Below are 26000 nucleotides of genomic sequence, written 5' to 3'. Positions count from 1 at the left end.
TCAGGAATTCAAGGCCAGGTTGGACAGGGCCTGGAGTGAGCTGGGACAGTGGGAGGTGTCACTGCCCGTGGCAGGGGGTGGCACTGGATGGGCTTTCAGGTCCCTTCCAACCCAACCCAGTCCATGAGAATCATCATGAACAGGATGTCCTGCAAAGATCTTGGGAGAGGAGGATTTTTGTTCTCCCCAAAATCAAGATGCCACGGGCAGGAGTTTTAATACCGAGCTGCACCTTGTAACTCCAGAGCAAGAATTAACCATGATTTATTCCCTGGCTGCTTTATCTGAGGAAGGAGAGGCTCTCCCTGGGAGAGCTCTAGTGGTTTTCTTCGATTATTGTTTTATGCAACGCCAAAAAAAAAAAAAAAATTAAAATAAAATAGTGTTTTCAGCACTTTCTCATATCAAGAAAGTAATTGAGTCAAAATGAAGAAGGAATTATCTCTGAAGTTAATTATCTTGCAGACGTGTTTCACACTCTGTCATTTTTCAGCATCCATCCCCAGGATCTGGGAGCGTTTCCCTCTCCTGTAATTAACGTGCTCAGAATGTGCTGCAGGAAGTGCCAGGCGTTGGTTTTTGGTTGCAGGGGGAGGTTTTTAGGCAGAGGGAGGGAATGGGCAGCGACTCCAAATCCTGGCACAGGGTGCCCAGGTGGAGTCACCATTCCCGGAGGGAATACAGGAGCAAGGCTGGATTCCATTCTGGGAGGTGTTTGGGACATGCAGGGAGCTCTGGAGGAGCAGGAATTACACCTGATGCCACCTGGCACCTCTTCATGGCGGAGCTGGGAGCTTCATCACCACCCCTGCTGACATCCCTCTCCCAAAAAAAAAAGACTGGGATGAGCAGAAAGGCCCTGAGGGGGCCGGGACGGTTCCCTCCCTCACAGGGGTGACCCCTGGCAGCGACACCCCCGGGCTCTGCCCCCTCCCTTCCTCCTCGATTTAATTCCTTGTTCATTTAGTGCTGTAATTGCATTAGGGAAGTGTAGCAGGGCCCGGGAGGCCCTCGGGGCTGCCAAGTGCTGCTGGAACGGGGCCATCCGGCTGGGAATGGGGGGACGCTCCATCCTCCAGCCCAGCTTCCCACTGGAATCGCTGCAGCTGGGACCCCTGGGGCCCAGCCCCACACCCTGGCTCGTTAGCCCCTTCCTTAATTACCCCTTTAATCACTAAAACACAGCCTCTTTTTTTTGGGATGGTGGGAAATCCCGTTTTTATGTTGATGTGAAGCAGCTCCGTGAGCTGTGGGGGCTTCTTGGTCACCCCCGAGCCCCTCCTCGTCCCAGGGACAGCGGCTGCAGCTGCTCTGGGCAAACCCAAACCCAGACCCAAACTCCCTTTTGCCTCCCTGGTGTCCCCAGTCCCTCCAATGTCACCCCCCAAAGCACATCTCCAACCCCCCACAATGGAAGCAGAAGATCCTTCTTTTCCTGCCACACTCCCCAAATCCTTTAAATCTCACGGGGTCATCCGAGGCCCCAGGACTTGGGAGAGTCTCCAGAGCTTCACTTACTCTATCAAAGATAAGAAAATAAATCAATTCTGGTTTCTTCTCCTTGTCAGAGACCTTCTGAGCTTCCGCCTGTGCCGAGATTATCCCAGATAACAACCACGGGTGATTTGAGGAGATGTTTGCTCTCGCTGGAATTGTTCCTGTCTGACAAAAGGGACCAATTCCCTTCATCCTTTTTTTTTCTTCCTCTCCTTGCTGAAGCAGCATCAAGAGAAACTTCTGGGCCTGAGGATCAAGGGCATCCCAGTTCCGTGCCCATCCCTGACCCGCAGCTCTCCGCTCGTCACCGGGTTATTTTTGTGGCCTTAAAATTAAACACGGCCCAGCGGAGAACAAAAAAGAAAAGGGGGAAAAAAAGGTGTTTCTCGTGAAGTGAAGCAGCTTGGGAAGGTTAACGAGGCAAAAGGATCCGCTCACAGAAAACCTGGAGGTGTCAGGAGAGCCCCGAGGTGAGAGCTGATCTCGGGGAGGATTGGGAAGAGGGAGGAGGGAGGGGACACCACGCTGGCCCAAGGGGCTTATTAAAGCCTGAAGGACACCAGCAGATTAATTACAGAGGGCAAAGGTGCCCATGCCATCTATATTTAATCACTTCTCATGGGGGGAAGGTCTTTCCAACTGCTGCTCTTGTCGTGGGATGCGCCAGAATCCAGGTGGGTGGTGCCATGGGTGGCCAAACTCCAAAGAAGCACACCGGAAAAATTGTCCTTGGAGGAAGGAACTGCCCTTAATCCCCGGGTTTTGGCCTTCTGTGGGTGGGTTGGAGTGAAGGGAGAGCTGTGGAGAGAGGGTGGGCACAGGCTGGGGGTGGCAGGCTGGGGCTGGGAGGGGGTTTGTGCCCACCCACCCACGCGTGGCTTGGGGTGTTCTCCAGGATTTGGGAAGACACACCAGGCATCTCCTCGAAACAACTCATGTCCAGAGGGAAAAAGAGATGGAAAAGAAGGGAAAAAAACCCCTGTTTGGAGGCAGTCCTGGTCCCACATGTGTTACAGCCCCTGGGTAGGTGCAAATCCTGGAGTTGCTGGATCCCACGCTCGGCTGGGACATCTGGGAGCCAGCAGGTCCACGGAGCTTCCTGGAGGGATTTGCAGGGTGGTTCCCGTTCCTCTGGCCAGGCTGGGGCTGCAGCCCTGGAGCAGGGATGCAGGGATGCTGTGCTCTGGAGCAGCACTATCCACGCTGCCCTTTGCAATCCCCAGCTGATCCCGCAGAAGGTCCCCAAATATCCCTAAAATCCAGATGAGCCGAGGCTTGGCTCTGGCTGAGTGGGGCTGGAGACTCCCAGACCCACATGGCTCCTTGCTGCTCCTCCAGAAGGATCATTCCCAGACAAAACTCCATGCAGATGGAATCCTCTGCACATCCCATGGCCCTGCCAGGAGCCTCGGGATTTTCCACGCAGCGTTAACGTCCCCGCAGCCTCCAGAGGAGCCCAGAGCGTCTCACCCCCCTTCCAGGAAAGGCTTTGTGTTCCCAGAGCAGCTTTGGCAGGATAACTTGCAGGGATTTTGCATCCCAGGCTCCGTGTCCTGGCTCCAGGATCAGCATTTCCAGCTGGGAGAGCTTTGCAGCCGCAAAGAGCACCTGGGTGAGGGCGTCCCACTTAAAGCCTTCATCCCAAACACGCCGACAGTCAGCAGATCCTGCTTCATCTGCGTGCCTGGGACACAGCCAGGGGGGTGGCAGCTGCATCCAGGCTGCTCCAGGCACGGCACATCCCCATCCTGCTGCATCCAGGTGCTGTCCTGCCTCTGTCCCCACCGGCACCTGCTCGGGGAGGGCACAGCAGCGCCAGAACACCCAGCAGAGCGAGGAGGAACTCGTGACTTGGGTTCATCCAAAGCGTTTTTTTGCTTTGTCCTGATACTTCCTTAGGCTGGAAAACCTGGGAGGCCCCCAGGAGCAGGATGGACAAATCCCTGAGTGGGGAATGCAGGTACCTGGTGGCTGGCTGGAGTCCCTGCCCAGCAAAGCAGTTCATACTCCTCCCAGAAGTGCCTGCAGCATTCCCAGCCTTCTCAGGGGAGATGGGAATGCAGCCACCACCCAGGAGAACAATCCATATGCTGTGTTTGCCATCACCTCTCCTAAGGGAACATGGTGCTGGTGCTCAGAGCCCAAACTTCAATGCCTGGGAGCACCTCCGCCACGAAGGACCCCAAATCTGTGCCCTAACCACCCCCCCTCCGTGCCAGGATGGGTTTTTGGGGTGCCAAACTGCTCCACAGGGGCCAGAGCTGCCCCTTCCCAGCAAGGAGCAGCCTGGGTTTGCCACACAGCTCCCGGGAGAGACGTGACATGTTTATTTTCCCTGTGCCAACTCCCCCCTGCTCTCAGCCCTCTCGGCGTTTTTTCCACGCTGGAAAAGGGAATATTCGTCCCTCCATCCCTTCCCCACCGGCCCCATCTCCCTGCAAACAGCCCAGCAGGTCCCTCCACTCAGATTTTTTTTGTTTTTCAACCCAAACCACTCCAGGATTCTCTGATTCCACGACTGGGGCATCCCAAGATGCCCAACCACCCCCTTTTTCCACGGGCACAGCTGGGTGGGGGCCGAGGCTTCCACTGCCTGGCAGGGGCAGCAAAGTGTGAAAAAACCTGAAATAAATAAGTAAATAAATAAATAAATAAATAAAATCAAGCAACTGGCTGGTTTTTTTTTTTTTTTGCGTGACCCAAATCTCAACGTTTCACTTTGGTTTTTTTTTTTAAGCCCTGACAGGTCATGTTGGAGGAAGGAGGGGGGGGAAGAAAAAAACAACCACCCAAAACAAAAAAAAACAAACCAACATTAAGGCAAGGGGATGGTGTTTCAAACCCAAGAGTTATTGCACATAAAATAAAAAATAAACCCAACCCAAACAACAACAACCACCACAATAAAAAAGCAACCTCTCCCTGCCACACAGGAACGTGTCAGCTCCTTTGAAATGTTTCCTTGTTTGCTTGTCTCCCAGAGCAAAACAGTCAGGGAATTGTTCTGTAGCACTGCAAAATATTTAGGCTGACCCAAATCTCTTGTGTTTCTGCAGCTGAAGGGCCCCCCTGTCACCCCCCCCAGGCTGGGGATGCTTGGCCAGACACTCAGATTTCTGTCAGATCTTTTGGGGCTGTTTCATTCCTTGGGTTTGTTGGTCTTGGTTTATTTTATTTCAGGGTTTTTTGTTGTTTTGTTTTTGTTTTTGTTTTTCTCTCCTCCATTGTAGAGGTTATTAAAAAAAATAAACTTTACAATAATACATTTTGAAGTCGCCGGTTCTGAGCTGGGTTTTTCTTTTTTTTTTTTTTTCCTTTCAAAAAAAAAAAGGGGGGCAGGAAAATGAAATTAAAAAAAGCCACACGGTCGTATCTGGTTATGTATATACATACATATATGTAGGTATAGGTAAGGGGGGTATACATACACTATATATGTATATAGAAAAGAAAATGGAGAGGAACACAGAGAGGATTCTGACCCCTGATGGGTCAAATCCCATCCCAACCCCAAATTAAAATTAAAAATAAAAAAATTAAAAATAAAATAAAATAATAATAAAAAATATAAAGATCTTCCCCTGGAAGCGACAGATTGAAAACATCAGGACAGCCTCACACGGTTCAACACGAGTTTCTTTTCTCTTCCATCGGAAAACTCGCGGGGGAAAAAAAAAAACCAGAAACCACCCCGAGCAAAAAAACCCCCAAAATGATGTTGAGAGCTCCAGTGAGTCCCCTCCGAGCTCCAGGAGAGGCTCCCGTCCTCTGGGATGCTCCGCTGTGGAATCCTCGTCCCCCCAGGCCGGTGGATCCCGCGAATATTCCTGAAAATCACCTTTCCCAAAGCTCTGCTCCGTTTCTTTCCCTTCCCCAGCGCCGCTCGCAGCTCCAGCCCCCTCCTCAGTCCCATTCCAGGGCACCTCAGGGTGAGTGGGGGGGGGTTTCACCACGAGCCAGAGGGGGTGGAAAATCCTGCTTTGGAAAAAACCAACCCACCGGAAAAGACCGAAAATAAAAACAACCAGGGGAAAAAAAAAAAACCCAAACAAACCAAAAAACAACGAAACCAGGAATTAAAACCACCAAAGTTTCCCAGCGTGGTGAGGGTCCTCCTGCCCGCCTGGCGCTCCGGGGGCATTCCCGCGGCATTCCCGCTGCTCGGGAGAGTCTCAGTCCCCGGCACGAGCCGTCTGTCCCGTCCCCCCGTGGCCGCAGCAGGAGCTGGGGGTGAGGCTGAGTGCCAGCGGGGCACTGGTGGGCACTGGTGGGCACTGGTGGGCACTGGTGGGAGCGTCCCCGTCCCGCCGGCCTTCCCGCCCCTCTATAATCCCAGCAGCAGGATGGGCACGAGGAGCACGAGGAGCGGGATCCGGCCCGCCCGCTGCCGGCTGCATCCCGCCTTCTGGTCCACGAAGGTCTTCTGCTCTGGCATCGTGTCCGTGGTCAGCTGGGTCTGGGGGGGGGGGCAGAGAGGGAGTTGGCAGGGTGGGTTTTGGGGGGCTAAAAAAGCATCCAGGTGAAATGTATCCATGGGTAAACACCTGGTTCTGCCCTTCGCTCATCCAAGGGTCCTTCCCAAGCTCCCAGTCCCAGGATCTGCCTCCCTGTGCTCCCTCCCTCCCCTGCCCCCCAAACCTACCTCTGAGTAGCACAGGCTCTGCTCTTTGGACTTGTTTGGCTTCAGTCCTTGTTCCTGGGGAGGGGAAAGCAGGAAGGGTCAGGGCAGGAATGCGAACCGAGGTTTGGGATCCCCGATCAGGGCTCAGAGCCCAGGGCTGGGGGTGAAGCACAACGAGAAAGGTGAGCAGGAGGAGGAGAGGGGCTCGTCATTCCTTCTCCACAGGTGGCTCAGGGTCTTCACCGGGATCCTGCCTTGCTCCCCCAGTGCTCCTGCTGCAAACCCTCCTGCTTTGGACACCCACTGCCCACAGCTCCTCTATCACCCAGGGAGCAGAACACGGACCCACAAGCCCGGCCCAGCCCAAGAAAACACGAATTTCCCCCATTTCCCAAACCCACGTGGAATCCGAGCTGGTTTCCCGCGGCAGGAGGGGGGCTCGGGGCAGCTCCCATCAGGCAGGTGAGGGCACCCATCCCTCCCTCCCCGATTCCCTCCTCCCTCGCCCACCTGGACGGAGGTGCAGGCGGTGATGACGCTCGTGTCGTAGATGGTGTTGCTGTCGTTGACGTCGTCCGGCAGGGCCGGGCTCTTCTCCGCCTTGGGAGGCGCCGTGACGGGGGGAGAGGGGTTTTTGGGGGCCACGTTCACGTCGCTCCCGTTGCCAAAGGCCTGGATGGCGTTTCCTGGGGGCAGGAGGGGTTTAGTTGGGGGGGCTGCAGGCGATGCAGGGCGGGTGAGGAAGGCGGGGAGGTGGGTGGGGAGGTGCCTTACGGAGGCAGGGGTTTTCCGTGAAGTCCCGCAGGAACTTCTCGCACTCCTCCTCCATGTTCCCACTGCCTTTGCAGGAGCACCAGGGCGAGATGGTGATGCTGGTGGTGCTGGCATCGATGTAGTTGGGGGTCATGTCGAAGCCTGGGGAGGAGGAGGAGGGACAGGGGTGAAGCCACGGTGGGAGGGACCCCTGCCCAGCCCGAGGGTGGCACTCACCGATGAGCCCCGCGTAGGAGCCCAGGCACGCCTGGTAGTTGTCCCCGGGGCAGCTGGTCAGGGACTGGAAGGTGGCCTGGCAGTTGGTGTGGAAATCGGCCAGACGGGACCTGGAAGGGGAAGAGAAGAGGGAGAGGGAGGGGGATTTCACTGCCGGTCCCAGCACGGAGCAACCGGGAAATATTTCAGCAGGATAAAGGGGGACATAAAGGGGAAAACAGAGGGGAGAAATAAAGGGGGACAGAAAGGGGATAAAAGGAAGGAGATCTAAACAAGAGCTGGACTCAGGTGGTGAAACTTCTTGTCCCACCTCTATCATCCCAGCCTGACAAGGGTTATGGTTTGAGGGAGCCTGCCCTCATTCCTGAGGGAATGACCCCCCCCCCCAAGCCTGGGATGCTCATTCCTCCATCCCTCCCTGCTCCCCAAGCCCTCTCCAAGTGCTGCTCCGCCGGCAGAGACCCCATAAAAGTTCCCAGCCTTAGTTTGGCCTCTCCCAACGTCATTACGGGACCGGAAGATTTCACTGCCTGGATTTATCCTCCCCCTGGAACGTTCCAACTCGGAGTGCAATTAAAATGCCTGAGGTTGGGGACTGCAGTTTTCCTTTCTTCTTTTGAAGTCGAGAAAGGGGGGGAAAAAACCCCAAACCCACAAGAGGCAGCGGGGTGGTGGGGGAGAGAGTTCAGTGGGAGGTGTCCCAACCCAAACACTCCGTGATTCCACTATTCCACGATTATTCCCAGGTGTATCCATGATCTGGCCCTGCTGCCACAACCCCACCCCTCGCACATGATGCTCCTCGTGCTGGGACACCAGGAGGGACCCCCGAGGCCGGGGATTGGAATTCCCAAAAGGAGCGGGAAGAGCGGAGCAGAGGATGGACAGATGGCCCAGGGGGACAGAAGGACGGGCTGCAGATTCCCAGGGGGGACTCAGCCCGAGTCGTGGCCCCCTCTGGGCCTCCATCAGAGGGAGGAATCTCCAACACTGAGGATGAGCTCTGGCACTTCACAGCGGAAAAGCTCCTTTTTTTCCCCCCCACTTCACACACCGGGGAGGAACAGGAATACATTATTTCCTTCAGCTTCCTTTCCTCCCTTCTTAATTAAATGTCAGCTTTGTCCAGGCGGTGATTGAATCTTCCAGCAGTACCTGCCTGGAGCCACAGGAACCGATGGAAAACGAAGGCGAGAAATTGCGTTACTCCTTTTTTTTTTTCTTCCTTCCTTAAATAGGAATGATTTGTTTTCAGGAGGCTTTTGATCAAATTAAACGCAGGAACAAATGAAGCGGCGGCTGAATGGAGCTGCAGCGATTCCTTCCGCCCAGCCCAGAATTCCTCCCTGTTCCAGAGGGATGGGATTCCTGTAAGGTTCCTTCCACCCCAGACCACTCCATGATTCTCAGGTGGAGAGGGAATAAAGCCCAGTTGCTCAGGGCTGGGCCAGCACGCTGGATGCTCCCTGTGAGAATGCAGTGGATTCCTGGAGACTCTTGCAGGTGACTGAGGCTTTTTTTTTTCCAGGCCATGGGGTTTCCCATCCACCAGTGCAACCAACTTCTGTGGAGCAGCTGAGCCCCTCTTGGGGTCTCCTCGTGCTCTGGGGATTCCAGCACCACCCCTGGCCGAGCTGGGAGTTTGGAAAGAGCTCACCCATGGACTTGGCACCTCCTCTTTGCCGCTTCCCACGCAGGTCACACTCAGTTTTCACCTACCAGAGGCACGAGCTGGATTATTTTCCCACTTCCATCAGCTCTGCCTGACCCATTTCCAGCCTCCCGGCAGGCTGCGGATTTCCAGGGCAAGGTCGGCTCTCCAGCTGGGTTATCCAGGGGAAAACAGGACTCCTGGGCAGGACCAGCTCCTCTCCTTCCACCACCCACAACCAGGCAGCTGCTGATCCTTCCACGGCATCCAAGCCAGGCGTCACCTCGGCCGGTCTGGAGTCGCTGGGTGGGAGACTCAGTGCCAGGAACAAACCTTTCCTGGAGCTGGCCCAGGGCTGCTCACAGCGCTGCTTTTAAAGTGCCCTGACTGAAAACAAATAAAGAAAAAGGCAGAGGAGAAGGAGCCAAGTCCAGCTCTCAAGCAGGAGCGGCAGGAACTGCTGCCAAATTGCTGGTTGGCAGCTCGAGGCAGCAGGTGGGGTCGGCCTGCAAAGGGCAGAGCTGGGCTGGGCAGGGATGGGGGAAGAGGTGTGGGGAGTGTAGGGCCCAGCAGGTTATTCTGGTGAGAGGTCTCCAAAAAAAAAAAAAAAAAAAAGACTAAACCCCAAAACAAGTGACAAAGGTATTAACAAAATTTAAGTGTAGGCAGAGCCCAGCACGTTGTTTTCCTGAGAGGTTTCCAAAAAAAAAAAAAAAAAAAAAGGAAAAAAAAGATACAAAAAAAACCCAAAAGGAGTGAAAAAAGTATTAACAAGAATTAAAGTGGATGTATGCACACGTATCCAGACACGGATCTCGCATCCCCAAACCCTCTCCCAGGGCTGGGTTTTGCAGTTTGGGGGTTCCAAAGCGGCTTCTCCTCGCTCCATTTCTTTGGCTTCAGGTGAAGATGCCAAGAGGAGGATCCTGCCATCCCAGGAGCAGCCCTGAGCCCTGGTGAGATCCCATCCAAACCCAACAGCTTCCTGAATATTTCACATCCAATATGCCGAGATCGCTCCGGACTTTGTGTTGGGTTTTTTTTTTTATGGCCAATTTGTAGAGGGGAAAAAAAAAATGGCTTTAATAGATGCAAGCCCAGAGAGGCAGCCGGGAAACACGTCCATCCCCACACCCCTGCAGAGCCGGGGATGTTCAAGAAGCTGCGAGAACACGATAAAAAAAAAAACCTAAAAAACCAAAAAACCTGAGCGAGACATGAAAAAGCCGCGGGCCCGCTGGGCATCCTCCTCCCAGCACTGGCTCTGCCTCGTGTCCTGCTGGAGAGGAAGCCTTTTGAAGCCGGGAGATGCTGAGATAAAAAACCAAAATTAGCCTCAAACACGACAGAACAGCGGCCAGGTGGTTCAAAGAGCCCCCGGGGGGATGGGGAGCAGCCGAGGAGACGAGGGAAGATGGAACAAAACTCGGCTTTGCTGGATGACCCTCCACCAAAGGCAGCGAACAGTTCAAGGGGGAGGGGAAAAAAAACCCACAAAAAACCACCAAAAAACCCCCCAAAAGATCAATGGGTAGATTTGTTTGATCTGGGAAAAGTTCCGTGCCAGCATCTGGGGAGTGGAGTCACCTGTCCTGGTGAGAGCCAGGGGGGTCTGAGTTGTGGTTTTAGTGGAAGCTGAATTTCTGCAGGGGCAGGAAGGGCGGGCACTGCTCCCTCATCCCACGTTCCAGGAGGAATTCCTTCACCAAAGGGGCTGCCCAGGGAGGTGGTGGAGTCCCCAAGGAGCGAACTGGAACGTGGCACTCAGATGCTCTGGGTGGGGGTCAGGTGGGACTCGGTGATCTTGGAGGGCTTTTCCAACCCTCAGCCATCCCTGTGGTATCTGCTCCTCACTCAGGGATATGGGGACAGCAGGGGAGGGAAAAAAAAAGGCAAACCCCACGATAAACCAAAGGAGAAATCCCCAGATTAGGGTAGGGGGAGGTAAGCCAGCAAGAGAGGGGAAAAAAATCAGGAGAAAACCCCACCCAACTTCCAAGTCAGGAGCTGTCAGTTGAGAAGCCGAGTTCTCATCGTGCATTTCAGGACACCACATTCCGATTCACCGCTGATAAGGGCGGCTCAAAGGCTCTTTTTTTGGTGGGACTTTTATCCCCTTGCCTCTGCTCGAGCCCTATCATTACCCGGGGAGGGAAGAATTAAGCACACGCATCATTTGGTTTTAATTGAGGGCCTGTTCTATCCCATTGAACTGCTAACTAAGCCGAACAGGAGATTGTGTTTACACAAGCAAAGCCAGAGTCAGTATAGACTTGCTGTCACATTAAGTCAATACTTATGAAGCCTCTCGATTTAATTATTCAGCGAGAATTGACTTATTATTGTGTTAAGAGCCCGGGGAGCCTCGAGGGAGCTGAGCCCTCCCAGCTGCCTCCACACGTGGGGTCCCAAGGGAGGGTCACCCACAGGGTGCTGCCCCACCCTGCATCCCCTCCCTTGCCCAGAAATCCAAATCCACGGATCTTTAGAGGTTTCCTGATTTAAGGTTGGATGGGGAGGCTGGTTGTTGCAGGCTGGGAGCTGGGGGAGTGCATCAGCCATGCCCTGTCCCCTCCAAACTCCAACCATTGCCCCTCAAACTCAATGACTGCTCCTCTCCACCAGCTTCCAGAGCCGCTGCTGAACCCAGGAGCAATTTTTCCCTCCTCCTCCTTCCTCTTCCTAGACAACCCAGCCGTGCTCATTACAGGGAGTAATGAGAAAGTTGAGCTGCTGCTCCGCTGTTTATCAAGGAAACATCCATTATGGATGGCATTTTGTCTGTGCTAAACAAAGGCCGTGAAGGCGAGGAGGAGGCTTTAAAAAAAAAAACAACCAAAAACCAGAAGTGTTTTGTTCCCACGTTTGGTGTTTAATCAATACCCAGCCAGGCTGAATCCGCTCCTTCCCATCCCTGGCCAAAAAGAGGCGGCTCTGCCGGGCCAAAACATCTCCCTGATGGACACAGAGACCCTGGGAGGGGCTGGGAAGATCCCTCACCCCCCTCTCCCCCCACTCCCCCAGCCTTAAACACACCAGAAACAGAAATAAAAACTCCAGATGAACCATCATCAGGCCCACTTCTGGATGCTGAGGGAGCTTCCAGCCAGTGGAGGCTGGGAAATTCTTCAGCACCAGCACCACTGGAGCATGTAAGACCAGATTATTTGTGTTCCCGACTTGCTGATGCAAGATGAAAAAATACAGCAAAACTGCAGCTGCTGAAATCAGCTCTTTTTCTCCCCTTCCCTTTCCCTTTTCCCCTTCGCTGAGGTTAGTGCTTTTGCAAAAGGGTTTTTATATTCTGGGAGCTAAAACCTGTCCGTTGCAATCAGACACAAAAGCCCCGGGAGTTTGTCAGGCTCTCCCGTGTGCCGGGAAGAGCTTCCCTGGCACAAAAGAGCTGCACAAATTGCAGCGATCGAGCCCGACAGAGACGGGGAAGGGCCCGGGGGCGTCTCCCCAGGGCGGGGGGGAGGGTGTGGATTTTTTAGCAGTCACCCGGGTCGAGGCCGTTGGAATTGATTTATCCGGAGCAAAACCCGGGACTGCTGCCCAGAATAACCCACATCTCGCACTGCAAAGCCAGGAAGGGGATGGCACAGACCGAGCACTCGCTGTCGCCCAGGGGCTGGGTCCTTGAGGGGACACATCCTGCCCCTTTCCTGCCCTCAGAAGGACAACACAGAGTGTCCTCCCAGCCACGGGGACCCCCAAGCGACCAGACCTTGCCCAGTGCTTAAAACACCCCTCCAAAGCATCCAGAACACATCCTCATCTTGGGCAGGATGGAGGAGCTGGAGCCTTTTATCCCCACGCACCTTCGTGACTGATCAGCCCCCACAGAACCTCCCAGCCCTGCACACCTGGAAAACAGCAGCAAAAGGCCAGGAAACCTCCAGGAATGGGTGATTCCCACACTGGATCTTTAATTTGCCCTTTCCTCTCCAACTCCTCTGCTTTTCTGGGGAGAAAAAGCCCCTTCCTGGATCATCTCATCTCCTGTCACCGCTGGCTTTGGGAGCACTCGGGATCTGTTCCCAGTTCAATCCCTCGCCAGGCCCCTGTCAGATGAGGATGAGCATCAACCTGCTGGATAAACACAGGGATCAGTGGGAAACCCCACAGACAAGGCCCTGGGATGAGGGGACAGGGAGGGGTTTCGTGCCAGGTCGCTCCTGTGTGGAGATGCCAGAGGGGAGTGGATGGGATGAGAAGCCCTGAACGAGGAACCCCTGAAAACCCAGATTCCAAGGAGTGCATCCATGTCCTGGAACACCCCACCACGAGGGAAAAACGCCTGAGGTTTCCAGCACAGCTGGACACAATGAATGCTGGATTGGGGTTTAGGAGGGCAAGACTCCCCACCTGGGCAGCACCCAGCACCCATCCCCACACGGCTTCTCCCAGAAAACTGCGCTTCCATCTCGGAGCAAACACTCCAGGCAGCTGCTGCACCTTCCCCCATCATGCTGCTGCTTCAACCTCTTCCTGCTGGGGTTTCATCTGGGGCACAAAGAGGCTCCTCATTAACGCTCGGCAGCTCCGCGGCCGCCCGGCCCCGCTGGCCCGGGTCATCCCTCTCCCGCATCCGCAGCCGTCCCCCCTCGGAGCGAGCTGATGGAGAGGTGCTGCCACTCATCCCTATCTTTTATTCATAGACGCTGCCTCGCTGTATTACTTTTTGATAAAAAGCCCCATTCCCACATTTCCAGCGTCTCCAGAGGAAGACCCAGAGCTCTCATTTCTTTCGCCGCCGAGCGCCGGGGAACTCCATCACCTTGATGGCCAAAAGAGCAAAGCCCCTCCTCCTCCTCCTCCTCCTGGCAGGAGACAGATCCTTCACGAGGCTGATCCAGCCCCTGGAGGGGTGACAGGAGAGTTTTTTTTGCCGTATGAATAATGAGTTTCATAACTGAACAGGAGCTTGAGCTCCCACCTTCGCTCCTCCATGGGGGAAACAGCGGATTTCACCAGCCGGGAGGGTTTTTTTGGGGATGCCAGGAGCACAGGGAGGGATTTGGCTGCTTGCAGGGCACGTGTGGCCTCCTGCCACGGTGCCCTTGCACGTTCACCCCTCCACAGCTCGGGGAGATGGAGCAATCCCAGGTGGGGAGAGTGGAGCTGCACATTCCCCAGCGGCAAAGATGCTCCGTCCCCGTTTCCTTGGATTCTCCAGGTCCCACACCTAATGAGGACACGCTGGGAGTGCAGCCCCCGGGGAGCTGGGATTCTCCAGGTCCCACTGCCAACTGGGACCAGCCCCCGGGGAGCTGGGATTCTCCATTTCCCCCTGGGACTCTCCAGCCGTGCCCATCCCACCGTGCTCCCCTCCTTACCTGCACAGGTGATCCGCCCGGCAGGTGCTCCGCAGGTCCAGGCAGTTGGGCTTCTCCTTGTCCTCGTAGGAGCAGGAGGGGACGATGGTCTGGCGGCGGCGCTCGGCGCAGGCGCGGTCCTTGCAGGAGCAGAAGAGCAGGCGGAAGGTGAACTCGCCGGGCACGCGGTCGAAGAACTGGCGCAGGGCCTTGTGGCACTTGCGGCGGCTGCAGGGCTCGGAGCCCGCCAGCTCCCGGCTGCACGTGGAGATGTACCCCGAGCGCAGCCGCTTGCAGTTGTCGTTCAGGTTGCAGGCCTTGGCCGCGTCCAGGCAGTGGTTGCTCTTGGAGGTGGCGGCGGGGTCCATTCCTGGGCAGGGAGGGAGGGGAGAGGGAGGTGGGGAGGTGGTCTGGGTCTGGGGACAAACCCTGAAACCCAGGGAGGAGCCCTCAGCCTGGAGAAGATGCCTCTGAGCCTGGGGAGAAGCCCTGGGATGCTGAAGAGAAGTCCTCACGCCTGGGGAGAAGCCCTGGGATGCTGAAGAGAAGTCCTCACGCCTGGGGAGAAGCTTCTCAACTCAGAGATTAGGAGGAGCCCTCAGAGCTGGAAAAGATGCCTCTGAACCTGGGGAGAAGCCTCTCAAACCTGAGACTGGGAGAAGCCCCTCAAACCTGGGGAGAAGCCCTCAAATCCAGGGAGAAGCTTCTCAACCCAGGGATTAGGAGAAGCCCTCCGAGCTGGGAAAGATGCCTCTCAACCTGGGATGGGAGAAGCTACAGGGAAGCCCCAGCACCTCCAGCCCAGCCCAGCCCAGCCCTGCCCTGCTGGCAGTGGGGAAGGGGCTGGATGGTTCCCCCCTGCACGGTTTGGAGGCCCCCATCCAGCACAGGGAGGGTTAATGCCCCCCAAAAACCAGAGGGACCTGGTCAACCAGCCCTCGGTGCATAATTCATGCCACGAATTTGCAGCATTTTCTTCCCTTTGTCAATTATTCAAAGAATAATTATTAATTATTCAGCCCTCTCCAAAGCAAGAATAGTCTGCCAAACCACACAGGACCCTCCCCTGCCTCAGCCCCCACAGCCTCTCCTGGGGCTCCCCAAAACTGGGACACCCTCATCCCTATCCCCCCAGGCTGCCAGTGGACCCAAGCACTGCATCCCACATCCATCCCAGGAATCCCAGGATGGACAGAGCCAAACCACAGCAAGGGGAACAAATGCTGAATTTTCCCTTTTTTTGTTGGTTAAAATGATGGATCACCCTGAGCAGCCCAGGTGCTATTTTTGAATCCATCTCGTCCCTCCTTTCCTCCCCTCCACAGCCCAGCCAAATCCATGGATTCCTCTCTTGCTTCCCCCCTCTTGTCCAAGCCCCCTGAGCGTCGCTCCTGCCCTGCCCAGGACCTGCAGGGACCTGGATGCATTTTAATGGGTTCCTGGGGAGCTCATTAATAAAGCACAGGCATGAAAGTTTCATGAGCAGAGGAGGAAACGGGGGGCCAAGGGGCTGGGCAGGGGATTTGGGGCCACCAGCCATCCCCTCTGCAGCCCCTGGTGGCCCCTCAGTGCAGGATGGGGGGCAGGGACAGAGGAAGAGGAGGGTGATAGGGAAGGCAGCGCTGCTGGGCTGAGTCTAGGGGCCCAATTCCCACCCAGCTCTCGGGTGTTGGTGCCCACAGGGCTGGATTCCCACCTGGAGCCTCCTCCTTCTCCCCACGGGCTGTGGTTCGCCCTGGGGTGCAGGTTTGGAGGGGAACAGTGAAGAGGAGAAGGAGCAAGAAGAAGCCAAGGCACTGCTGACCTAATTCGGGGAGTGGCAGAGGGAAGGTTGTCATGGAAATCGACGGCAAAAAAGAAGTTGCCGGGGACGGTGGAGGAGTTTGGGATCCCGGGGGTGGGGGGGGAGGCACAGAGATGCTCCAAGGGGCACAGAGATGCTCCAGAGGGCTCAGCATCCTTCTCCCAGCAGCATTCCAGAGCTCAGTTCCAGGCCACTGCCCCAGGGAGGGGCAGCAAACAGGGTCCCCCCTCAGCTCCCCCAAATATGGGGCATCCTGAGGGGCCCAAATCTTCCAAAGATGTGGAACAGGGTGGATCTGGACCCCCCTGAAGCCCAGGCTGTGCCTCCCCCTCCTCCTCACCCTGATGCTGGGGACAAGGGAAATCAGGGATTTAAGGGAATTTCAGCCTCTCCAGCCCAAACCTCAGCAATCCTCTCTAAATCCATGGTTGAATCCAGAAGGTAAAAAAAAAAACCTAAATCCCAGCCTGGGGATGTCTGAAACCAAGAGGATCTGCCCCAAAATGCACCAGCACCCAGGATCCAGCCCTTCCATCCCGCTCCAGCATCCCAGCCAGCTGCAGGGGCCTCGTGTCCCCCCCCAGATTGATGCCCAGGGCACTAAATTTGGGGTGATGGGCGATGAGATGGGCAGGAAAGCGGCTGGGGGGGAGGAGCTGTGGGTTTCCCTCGCCAGGGAGCTCGGTGGCAGGTCTGTGTTCCCGGGCAGGGAAGATAAAACAGCCAGAGCATGTTGCTTTTATTACCTGAGAAAATTGAAGCAAGCCTGAATATATCAGAGAGACGAGAGGTGACCGGCTCGTAGGGGGAAGCTTCATAAAATTCTTCTCCTGCAGCGGGAGGGGAGGAAGAGAAGAGGGAGGAAAAGCAAATGAAAAGCCCACAGTGAATCATCCTCCAGGTGAGCACCCAGGCCCACAGCCTGGGATTTGGGAAGGGGGAAGACAAAAAGCCTTTAGAGAGCGCTGCCCTGACACACGAGGGGAAGCCAATTTTGGAGCAGTTCTGGCCGCTGGGGAGGTCGTGGCCGGGTCCTGCTGCCAGCTCAGCTCCCCCTTCCAGCTGGGTTGCTCGAAGCGACTCCAAGAGCTGAGGGAATTTGGGATTTGAAAGGTCAGTGTTCCCTGGCCACGGCCCCCCAAGTCTGGACCAGTTGCAGGGTGGAAGTTTGAGGGTCTGTGCTCAGTTAAACTCCAGAAAAAAAAAAACAACAACACAAAAAGAAAAGCCAATTTCTGGACAACCAGCCACGGCTCTCGGGAGAGGAAACGCTCTCCCCAAACCCCAGCAACCACAGGAAAAAATGAATAAAATATATATATGTATCTATATCTATAAAAATGAATCAATGGCTGGACTTTGAAAGCCCTGGTCGAGGCTGAGCAGCAGCTGCAGCATCGATCCTGCCGTGCCGGGCATCCCTTCCCCACCATCCCTGCAGGGTGGAGGCACCGGGATGGAGCCTGGGGTCATTCCCAGTAGCTCCTCAGTGACATTCCTTGGAAATCTGGGAGGTGGGATGCCAGGCTGGGCCGTGCCTCCATCACCTGCTGTCCCCACTGCTCCCAGGGTGGTGCCCTTTGGGGGCACAGGGAAGGGAACAGGCTCTGGGCAGCCCGCAGGGTCCTCCTCCAGGCCATCCCCCACCCCAACCTCCCTGGGTTTCCTAAAGCTCAGATGACAAACAGCACCTTTATTAAAGTGCATTTAGGAAGCACAGTAACCTCCCGGTGCATTGCTCTGCCAATGCAATGAATAATTAAATCCCAGCTTGACTCCCGCTGCTTGCGAGGGAAATTACCGAGCATTAAAAGGGCACTGGACCTGCCTCGAGCTCCCAGAGATACAATTAACCCCCAGGAATGAGGCTGGAGCCAGAGCAGCCCTCCCCAAAGGCAGGGACAGGGGAGCTCCAGCAGCCCAGGGCTGGCTGGGAGGACACCAGCCCCAAAATCTTGGCTAAAATGGCACGAGATCAGGATCTCCTTTGGGTTCCTCGCTGCAGGTTGAGCTGCTGCATCACCCCAAAGCTTCCACCTCTCCTTAAGACTTGGCATAATCACTTCTCTTCCCACCTCCTCCTCCTCCTCCAGGTACAGCTCCTGGAGTACCCAGCAAGCCCTAAAACGTCCCTCATTCATGCTGGCAAAGCCCTGGGAAGCTGCTGAATGAAGGCTGTTAATGAGGGGGAGAAAACAATTACGGAGTAATTCCTGCTCTGGGACGGGTTTTGGGCTGGCAACTTCCTGTGCTGACCCAGATTTGAAGGGAATTTCACCCGGGGGGGCTGTGTACTCAGGTACAGCCCCCCCATCCTCAGCTACAGCTCCCCCACAGAATCCCAGAATCCCAGACTGGGTTGGGTTGGGAGGGACCTTAAAAACCTCCTTCCAACCTCCCCTCCCCGCGGGCAGGGACACCTTCCACTAGTCCAGGTTACTCTTGCTCGAGCTGAAACTGGATTTAGGAGTTTCCCACGTGCAGCACCAGCCCCAAGCCCCTTAAGGGATCTAAATACATATCTTATATATTGTATATATTGTATATACATATATATGTGTTAATAACCTCTGCAACCCCTGCCCTGTCTGGGGTGCCCATCTCCCTTACCTGGGGTGCCCACCTGCCTTCTCTGAGGTGCCCAAGCACCACTCAGCCCGTTTCACCGAGACCCCCCACCCTCCAGCCGTGCCATCACCCCCAAACCCTTCCCATACCTTCGGTCAGCCCCAGGTGTATACTCCAGTAGATCTGAAGGCACTGAAGCTCCTTCTTCATGCCCCTCTTGCAGCGGCAGTCGTAGAGGGGGCTCTCCTGCAGCACCTCCAGGGCCGCCTGGCACTCCTTGTTGGCCAGCATGGTGTTCCTGTCGCGCCCGGCCAGGCACTGGCGCAGGGTGCGGTAGCGGGAGCTGCAGCTGGGCTCGCCCGCGCACAGCTCGTTGGCCCTCACGCAGTCCACGGGCACCCTCCACCCGCGGGGGTCCTGCCCCGCCGGGCCCGGGGGGGCGGCCAGGCAGCGCAGCATCTCGTCTGGGGGGCCGGGTGGGGGGGGACACAAGAGGTGAGGGATGGGGTGTGAACGTTCCCCCATCCCCACCCCGCATCCCCCGGGAACCCCGCGCGGCCACCCGGGTGGTTCCCGCAGTCACGGGGTTATCCTGAGCTTGGGAGGGAGCCACGAGGAGCACCCAGTGCAACCCTCAGCCCTGCGCAGCCCCAGCCCCAAGGGTCACCCCCTGTGCCCCAGAGGATCATCCAAACCCTCCTGCGGCTCTGGCAGCCTTGGGGCTGTGCCCACTGCCCTGGGGAGCCTGTTCAGTGCCAACCACCCTCTGGGGAAGAACCTTTCCCTGAGATCCACCCTGAGCCTGCCCTGACACAGCTCCAGCCATTCCCTGGGGGCTGTCCCTGGTCCCCCCAGAGCAGAGCTCAGACCCTGCCCCTCCTGTGCCCTGTGATGAGGTTCCTGGTGGAGACACCTTTGGGCTGCTCCGGGGAGGGAGAGAATTGTTCCATCACGCCTGAAATTGGCCTGGATGTGCCACGGAATCGTGGAATGGTTTGGGTTAGAAAGGACCTTAAAGGTCAAACTGAAAGAGGAGAAATTTAGGTTGGATGTAGGGAAGAAATTCCTCCCTGGGAGGGTGGGGAGGCCCTGGCACAGGTTGCCCAGAGGAGCTGTGGCTGCCCCATCCCTGGAAGTGTCCAAGGCCAGGTTGGAGCGACCTGGGCTAGTGGAAGGTGTCCCTGCCCATGGGCAGGGTGTGGAACTGGATAAATTTAAGGTCCCTTCCAACCCAAACCATTCTGGGATTCCAGGATCTCATTCCACCCCCAGCCACAGGCAGGGACACCTCCCACTATCCCAGGCTGCTCCAGCCTGGCCTCAGACACTTCCAGGGATGTCACCAGGCACCCCTGGAGCCAGGAGGTGCCCCACGGTGTGGAATGGGAAGGTGCAGGGTTAACCCACTCCTGGCCCCACGTGACTCCACGGGACCTTCTGCTTCTTATTAAAAACCAACCAGGCAGATCCGTAACCCTGATGTGTTCCCAGCCCTGAGGCTCTTCCCCCTGGGATGGCCTCCTGCATTCCCCCCTGTGCCAGCCATCCCTTGGGGTGGCAATTGCCCCTCCTGCATCAGTGCAGTGCCTGCACCCAGTGCTGCCCCCCCAGAGGGTGATGGACAGGGGGACCCCCCCTCGTGAGTGCCCATCCCTGAGCCCCGAGGAGCAGCATTCCTGTCCCACGGGCACTGGGAACCTCCAGCTCCCAGCCCGGGTCTGGCAGGGGGACAGTGACACCTACAGGAATGTGACAAGGGCCACCCGTGTCCCCCTCGCCCTCCAGGACACGCAGGCGGCTCCAAACAGGCAGGGTCAGGCCCCTGCCACCACCCTGAGCTGGGCATTTGTCCCCTGCATCCCATGGCGCACCCCCTGCAGACTGGCCATTGTCCCCTGCCTCCTGCATCCCATGGGAAGGAGGCCAGGTGGCCACACCCAGCTCTGCCCCCCTTGGTCCCTGTGCCACAGGGGACACTCGGGGGGGCCTCTGTGCAGGGGACAGGGGTGAAGGATCAGGAGGGGCAGCAGCCCAGGTGGAAATGGCTCCGCTGCCCGTGGTCAGTCCGAGGAACAGATCCCACAGATCCCTCCTGGTCTTCAGCTGACGATCCCAAGCGGGTTCGGAGGGGTCCGGGAAACCGGGACGAGATGCAGAGCTCCCACACCCACGTTAGATCCAACCTCGGGGTGGCAGATGCCCCCTTGGGAAGGCCATCCCTGGCCTTTCAGGATTATATTCCACACGGGAGGCAGGCAGGATCCATGCAGGCACGCTCCTGGCACACGGCCTGGACTGCTGGAAGGAGGAACAGGCAGCCCCAAACGCTCCTCAGGGCAGAAGTGCTGGATCTCCACCAGGCTTTGGAATGATGCTGGAAGGGGCTCTGCAGGTTCACACGCTGGGAAACCCCAGCCTGAGGCATCCAGACAACCTGATCCTGCTGTGGCTGCAGGGCAACCGCTCCAGGGGGCATGGAGAGCCATCCCACAGCTCCAGGGCATGGAGAGCCATCCCACAGCTCCAGGGGACATGGAGAGCCATCCCACAGCTCCAGGGCATGGAGAGCCATCCCACAGCTCCACCGTGTGCCATCCTCGCCCATTCAGTGTCAGATCCAGCTGATGCTCATCCCAAAACCCTCTGCTCTGGTCTCAGCTCCAATTCCATCTTTTCCAGCCGATGCCACGAAGCCTCTTCCCGAACAGCCACTCCTCTGGCCACGTTCCTGCCTCCTGGCTGGATCCACAGGCCTCCCAGGCAGGAACCAGAGGTGCTGGTAGGTAGGTAGGGAAGGGAGACACCCTTGCCCTGACGGAAAAGGCGCTGGACCACCTGGAATATCCTCGTGCACATCCCAGTGCTGGGTGGGCGCTCGCTCGTGCCGGATTGGGAAGCCCAACAGTAGATCCACCCGCTGGGAGCCAGCAGGGATGTGTGCTGGTGGCGAGCTGGCCCCATCCTCCTGGCTTTTTCCACCTTGTTTCCACGATCTCGCAGGGGAACAGGGTTCTGTGAGCCCCTCGGCCTCCCTGGGAGGGTTCCTGCAGCATCCCACACCATCCAGCTGGGAATGCCAGCAGAGCCCGGAGCACAAAGCCACCCCGCTGGAGGAGGAAGGGCAGGCACAGCCCTTCCTCACGTTCACAGCCTGCACAGCACAGCTTGGTCCCTCCAAATCCAGCAGGAATCAGCCCTGGCTGCCACCTCAGTGGGTTTTCCTGGCTCCCCCCCACCTTCTTCTCCCGGCTCTGCAGACCCACCGAGGAGCAAGGTTGGGGAGTCTGGATGGAGGGGGAGATCAAGGGGGATTTTTTCACACCCCCCCCCCAAAAATAAAAAAAAAAAAACCCCGCCTGCCAGAGCCACTCTCCCTAAACTCCCATCAATAAAACATCTGCAGAGAATTTAAAGCTAATCCTCAGCAGTCTCCGGGGTGTCGGAGCACGGGCGAGGATTTGCAGGCAGATGCACAAGGCTCTGCCAGCACACAAGGAGATGGCCCCTTTTCCTCCCGCTCCCACGGCTTCTCCCGACACCATCAGCCTCTGCTGCCTCTTTTCCCAGCTCTAAGACACGTTTTCTTTTACTGGTTCAGCCAGGGACCTTTGGGCACGGGCAGCTCGAGAGGGAAATATTTATCCTCGCAACTCGCCTCCAAAAAAAAAAAAAAGCCTCCCTCCGGAACACGCAGCCTCCCAGAGCCAGAGGGCTTTTTTGGCTCCTCGGGAATGATCCCAGATGTGAGGAGCCGGGCGTCCTCTGCACCAGGATCCTCTCACCACGAGGCCACGCCACGGGTGGGTGCCTTGGATGGTCACCCCATCCCCTAATGCTCAGCCTGGGGGTACAACACCCTTGGATCTCTGGGGTGCTCCAGTTCCTCTGAATTTGGGGATGCAGCTTCCCCCCCTGCACCCACAGAGCCTTTGGGGCATCCAGCAATGGGGGAACAGGGGGTTTTGCTTTCGTGCAAGGCTGGAGGTCTCCAGTGGAGCACCCTGGAGGTCCCCTGTCCCCCTGGAGGTCCTTGCCCCCCAAAATGTCACCATGAGACGTCCAGCATCGCCTCAGGCATGCACACAGCCGGCTCTGGAGCCCCCCTCCTGTCCTTGCCCAGGGGTCTCCCCACTCGTGTCCCCCTGGTCCTGGCACTCCCTGGGAAAGGGCACCCCCAGACTGGGGCTCGGGCCCGTGTCCCACCCCACACAAAGGCGTGGGAGGCACCAGCTGACCCTCCCCACCACCACCACAGCACCCCTTCGACCCCCTGGGATCGCGCAGGGAGCAGGGAGGGGAAGAGCCCGTCACCCCCACTCCACGCAGGGAGCAGAGCCCAGCTCCACGTCCCTCTGGAACGAGGCTGGCTCTGCCAACCTTCAAGTCTCCCCCAGCAGCAGCGCCCTGTCCCTTCTCGCTGTCCCCGCAGGACGGTGACACCCCGCCAGCCCAGGTTCCTCAGAGTTTTCCGTGTGCTCGGTGCTGCGGGGAGCTGGGATCACACACCGGGAACCCACGGGGAGCTGGGATCGCACGCCGGGAACCCACGGAGAGGCCGGGAATCGGGGATGGCATCGGGAGCACGACACTGGCACAGACGGAGCCACGTCCTGCGCGCACCGAGCCACGGCAAGGAGGGCAAAAACCCGGCATTTCCCACCCGCCTCCTTTTCACCCCAAATCCAGCACGGTCTGTGGGTCCTCCCCCCACCCTGCCTCTCTTTTCCAGCTGCACCTCCCGGGAGAGGCTGCCCTAGAAATGGGAAGCGTCTCCCGGCACAGACAAAGCTCCCCGGGAACTCAGCCGTGCTCCCTCTCTCCGGCGACACGCGCGGTTCCAGCCGCGGGCACGGCGATTCCCCACGCACACGCACACGCCACGAGCTCAACTTTCCCAGCCCGTTCCCCACGCCGCGCTCCCAGCCTCTGGAACGGCGTGGGGTGGGGAGCAGCACTGGGAGGGCACTGGGAGACACGGGTGGCAGGGGGCGAGAGGGGCAGATATCCCCCCAAAATGCGAATCCCTGCTGGTTGAGGAGGACAGAGGGATCGGAGACGAGCGGGGCTGAGCTGGCGGATGATCCCGCTCGCTCCATGCGGTGCCAGCGGCGGGGGCTGCGCTCGGGGTTGTGTCCCCCGCGTCCCCCTCCCCATTTTAAGTTTACAGGGAATGAGAGAATCAAGTTGCCCTTAGTTAAAGCCCCTCGCCGCGTTCCCCTCCTGCCGCAGCGCCAGCTCGCAGGGGGTCGGTCCCTCTCTCAGCCCCCGCAGCCTCTCACCCGGGGGTGGGGGGGACACGCCACCTCGGCCAGGCGACAGCCACCACCCTTCCCCAGCCCGGGGCACCAAGTCGGGACCACTCACCTAGGAAGAGGACGATGCAGAAGGCGTTTGCCAAGATCATGTTAGGAAATCCACGCGCTCCTCCACGTGTGCAAAAAAATAAAAAATAAAATAGAATAAAATAAAAATTTAAAAAATTAAAAAAAAAAAAAAAGGGATCGATGACAAAAAAAAAATATATATATATATATATAATAATTCCCAAAGCGAGCAGGTAAGATCCCAAATCCGGCGGGCTGGAAGGGAAGGGAAGAAGGGGGGTGTGCTCCGCCCGGCGCGGAGCCGGGTCCTCCTCAGCCGCTCGCCGCCTCCCGCATCCCCGCCGGGCTCCGCTCCGCGCTCCGGGCTCGGCGGCTCCGCGGGGCTCCCGGAGGAGCTTCTGCCGAGCTCCGGCTGCCGGGGCGGCGGGGAGGGGGGCGCGGCGAGGGGCGGCCGCGCTCCGCCGAGCCCCGGCGAAGGGGGCCGAGCCGGCGGTGCCGCCGTCCCCTCCCCGCCCCCGGCCCTGCCCGCCCCTCCACCTCCCCTCCGCCCTTCCACCGCCCTTCCGCCGGGGCAGGGGGCTGGCAGGGGGCGTGTGGAGACCCCCCGGCCACCGGCTTTGTCACCGGCTTTGTCACCGGCTTTATCCCTCTCACCCACCCCTGCTCCCCGTCTCGCCATCCATCCCTTCTTCTTCCCGAGGGGATGCACCTGCCTGTGTTTAACAGAGGACCCCTGGGGGGCTGCAGAGACAAAGGAGAGACCCCCCAAGCTTCCCAAACGCCCCCCCAAACCCCTCCTCGCCTTCCCCGGGTCTGTCCCCGGGCCCCTGCGCTGCTAAATCCACGGGGTTGGGAGGGAGGGATGCTCTGGGGAGGGGAGAGGGTTCTTGGATGGGTGATGACGATGGGGATGGGAGAGGGGCACCCAGGGGGGCTGCAGGGGCACAGGGACAAGGTGCCTCGGGGAAATGCCACCAGCTGCCAGGGGGAGGGAGCCAGGGAGCCCCCCCAAATTTGGGGTGGTGGTGGGGAAATACTCCCAGCTGCTCTGTGCTCCCGGGGTCTGCAGGAGGAACTGCACACACACACACACACACACACACACAGCCAGGGGATTAGACGTTCCCATGTGAGGCTCCTCGGGCAGCAGCTCCCTGCTCATCCCTCCTGCCATCCAGCCCCTGTGCCCCCCAACCTGGGGCTGGGGGTCACCACCACCCTGCTCCCCCTGCTGCCCCCCGGGCAGGGTCCATCTCCCTCCTCCCAGCCCGCTCACCCCTCTCTCGATCCGTGATTGGGGGTCAGGACCCTCCAAGTGCCGGAGATGGGGGGTCCTGGCCCAGGAAGCGGGAAGGAGGAGGAGGAGGAGGAGGATGCTTTGCTCTGCTACCTGGGAGCACGAGGGGAGCACAGCACTGAGCCTCCCCCCATCCACACATCCTTGTCTCCCGAGCCAGGGCCTTTGGAAAACAGCTGGCACATCACCTTGGCAAACAGAACAAAGGAGCACAATCCTCCAGAGCGAAGGGTCAGGCAGAAAGAAAGGGGAGGATGACAAACAGCAGATCAGAGCAGCACACATTAGCGAGGCTTCCCAGTTAACATCCTTCCCGTCCTATTCTTTGCCTGCTCTTTGCTCTCCCTGCCTTGGCTTCTCTTTGGAAAGAAGAAAAAAAAAACACACGTAGGCTGTGACTTAGCAGGATGTTCCCGTGCTTTTGCAGCTCCCGAATGGAGCCAGGGCTGGAGAGGGGTGTCCTGAGCTGCCCGGCTTTGGTTTGGGCAGGGCTCGCTGCTCGGGGTGTTACCCCCGTGTCCCTGGAGGGGACCCGCCATCCCTCTGTCCCCTTTGTGCTCCTCATTACTCCACCCTGGAAGGGGAATCCCAGCCGAGGGAGCAGCGGGATCTGCTTCAGCCCACCCTAAAGGCAAAGATCTGCTTTAGTTCCTGCCTTAATGGCATCCCAGAGCCGAGCAGAGGGAAAGGATCCCCTCCACCAGGAGAGGGATCTGCTCTCCGCTCTTCTTTCTGCTCTTTGGCCTCTGCACTGTCTCCCCCTCCTGCCTTGCCATGCTCAGGGCTGGACTGTGGCAGAGGGGAGGATTTCTCAGCCCTCACTGAGGTGACACCCGAGGGATTTTGCCCCCTCAGCTGCTGCAGGAGGGAAAGGCACAGCTTCCCCTCGGCTTTGCCTGTGTTTTATTTCCTCAGCCTGCCCACAGAGAC

The 26000-nt window shown here is 57.7% G+C and overlaps 1 protein-coding gene across 1 annotated transcript; it reads right to left on the bottom strand.

Moving 5' to 3' along the window:
- Nucleotides 1–4871: 4871 nt before the first annotated feature.
- Nucleotides 4872–24224, bottom strand: GFRA2 (GDNF family receptor alpha 2). The gene is made up of 9 exons (XM_050326032.1): nt 23814–24224; nt 18599–18913; nt 16628–16711; nt 14099–14447; nt 7109–7218; nt 6893–7033; nt 6629–6804; nt 6140–6193; nt 4872–5953 (listed from the first exon to the last, which is right to left on the bottom strand). Exons 1-9 carry the CDS (start codon nt 23851–23853, stop codon nt 5822–5824), a joined length of 1401 nt encoding a protein of 466 aa, XP_050181989.1. The 5' UTR covers nt 23854–24224; the 3' UTR covers nt 4872–5821.
- Nucleotides 24225–26000: the final 1776 nt, after the last annotated feature.

This window comes from Myiozetetes cayanensis, unplaced genomic scaffold (assembly GCF_022539395.1).
Source record: "Myiozetetes cayanensis isolate MyiCay16 unplaced genomic scaffold, myiCay2020 scf30, whole genome shotgun sequence".
Classification (NCBI taxonomy): Eukaryota; Metazoa; Chordata; class Aves; order Passeriformes; family Tyrannidae; genus Myiozetetes; species Myiozetetes cayanensis.
Note: the sequence above shows the minus strand (reverse complement) of the source record. Positions and strands in the feature narration are given on the sequence as shown.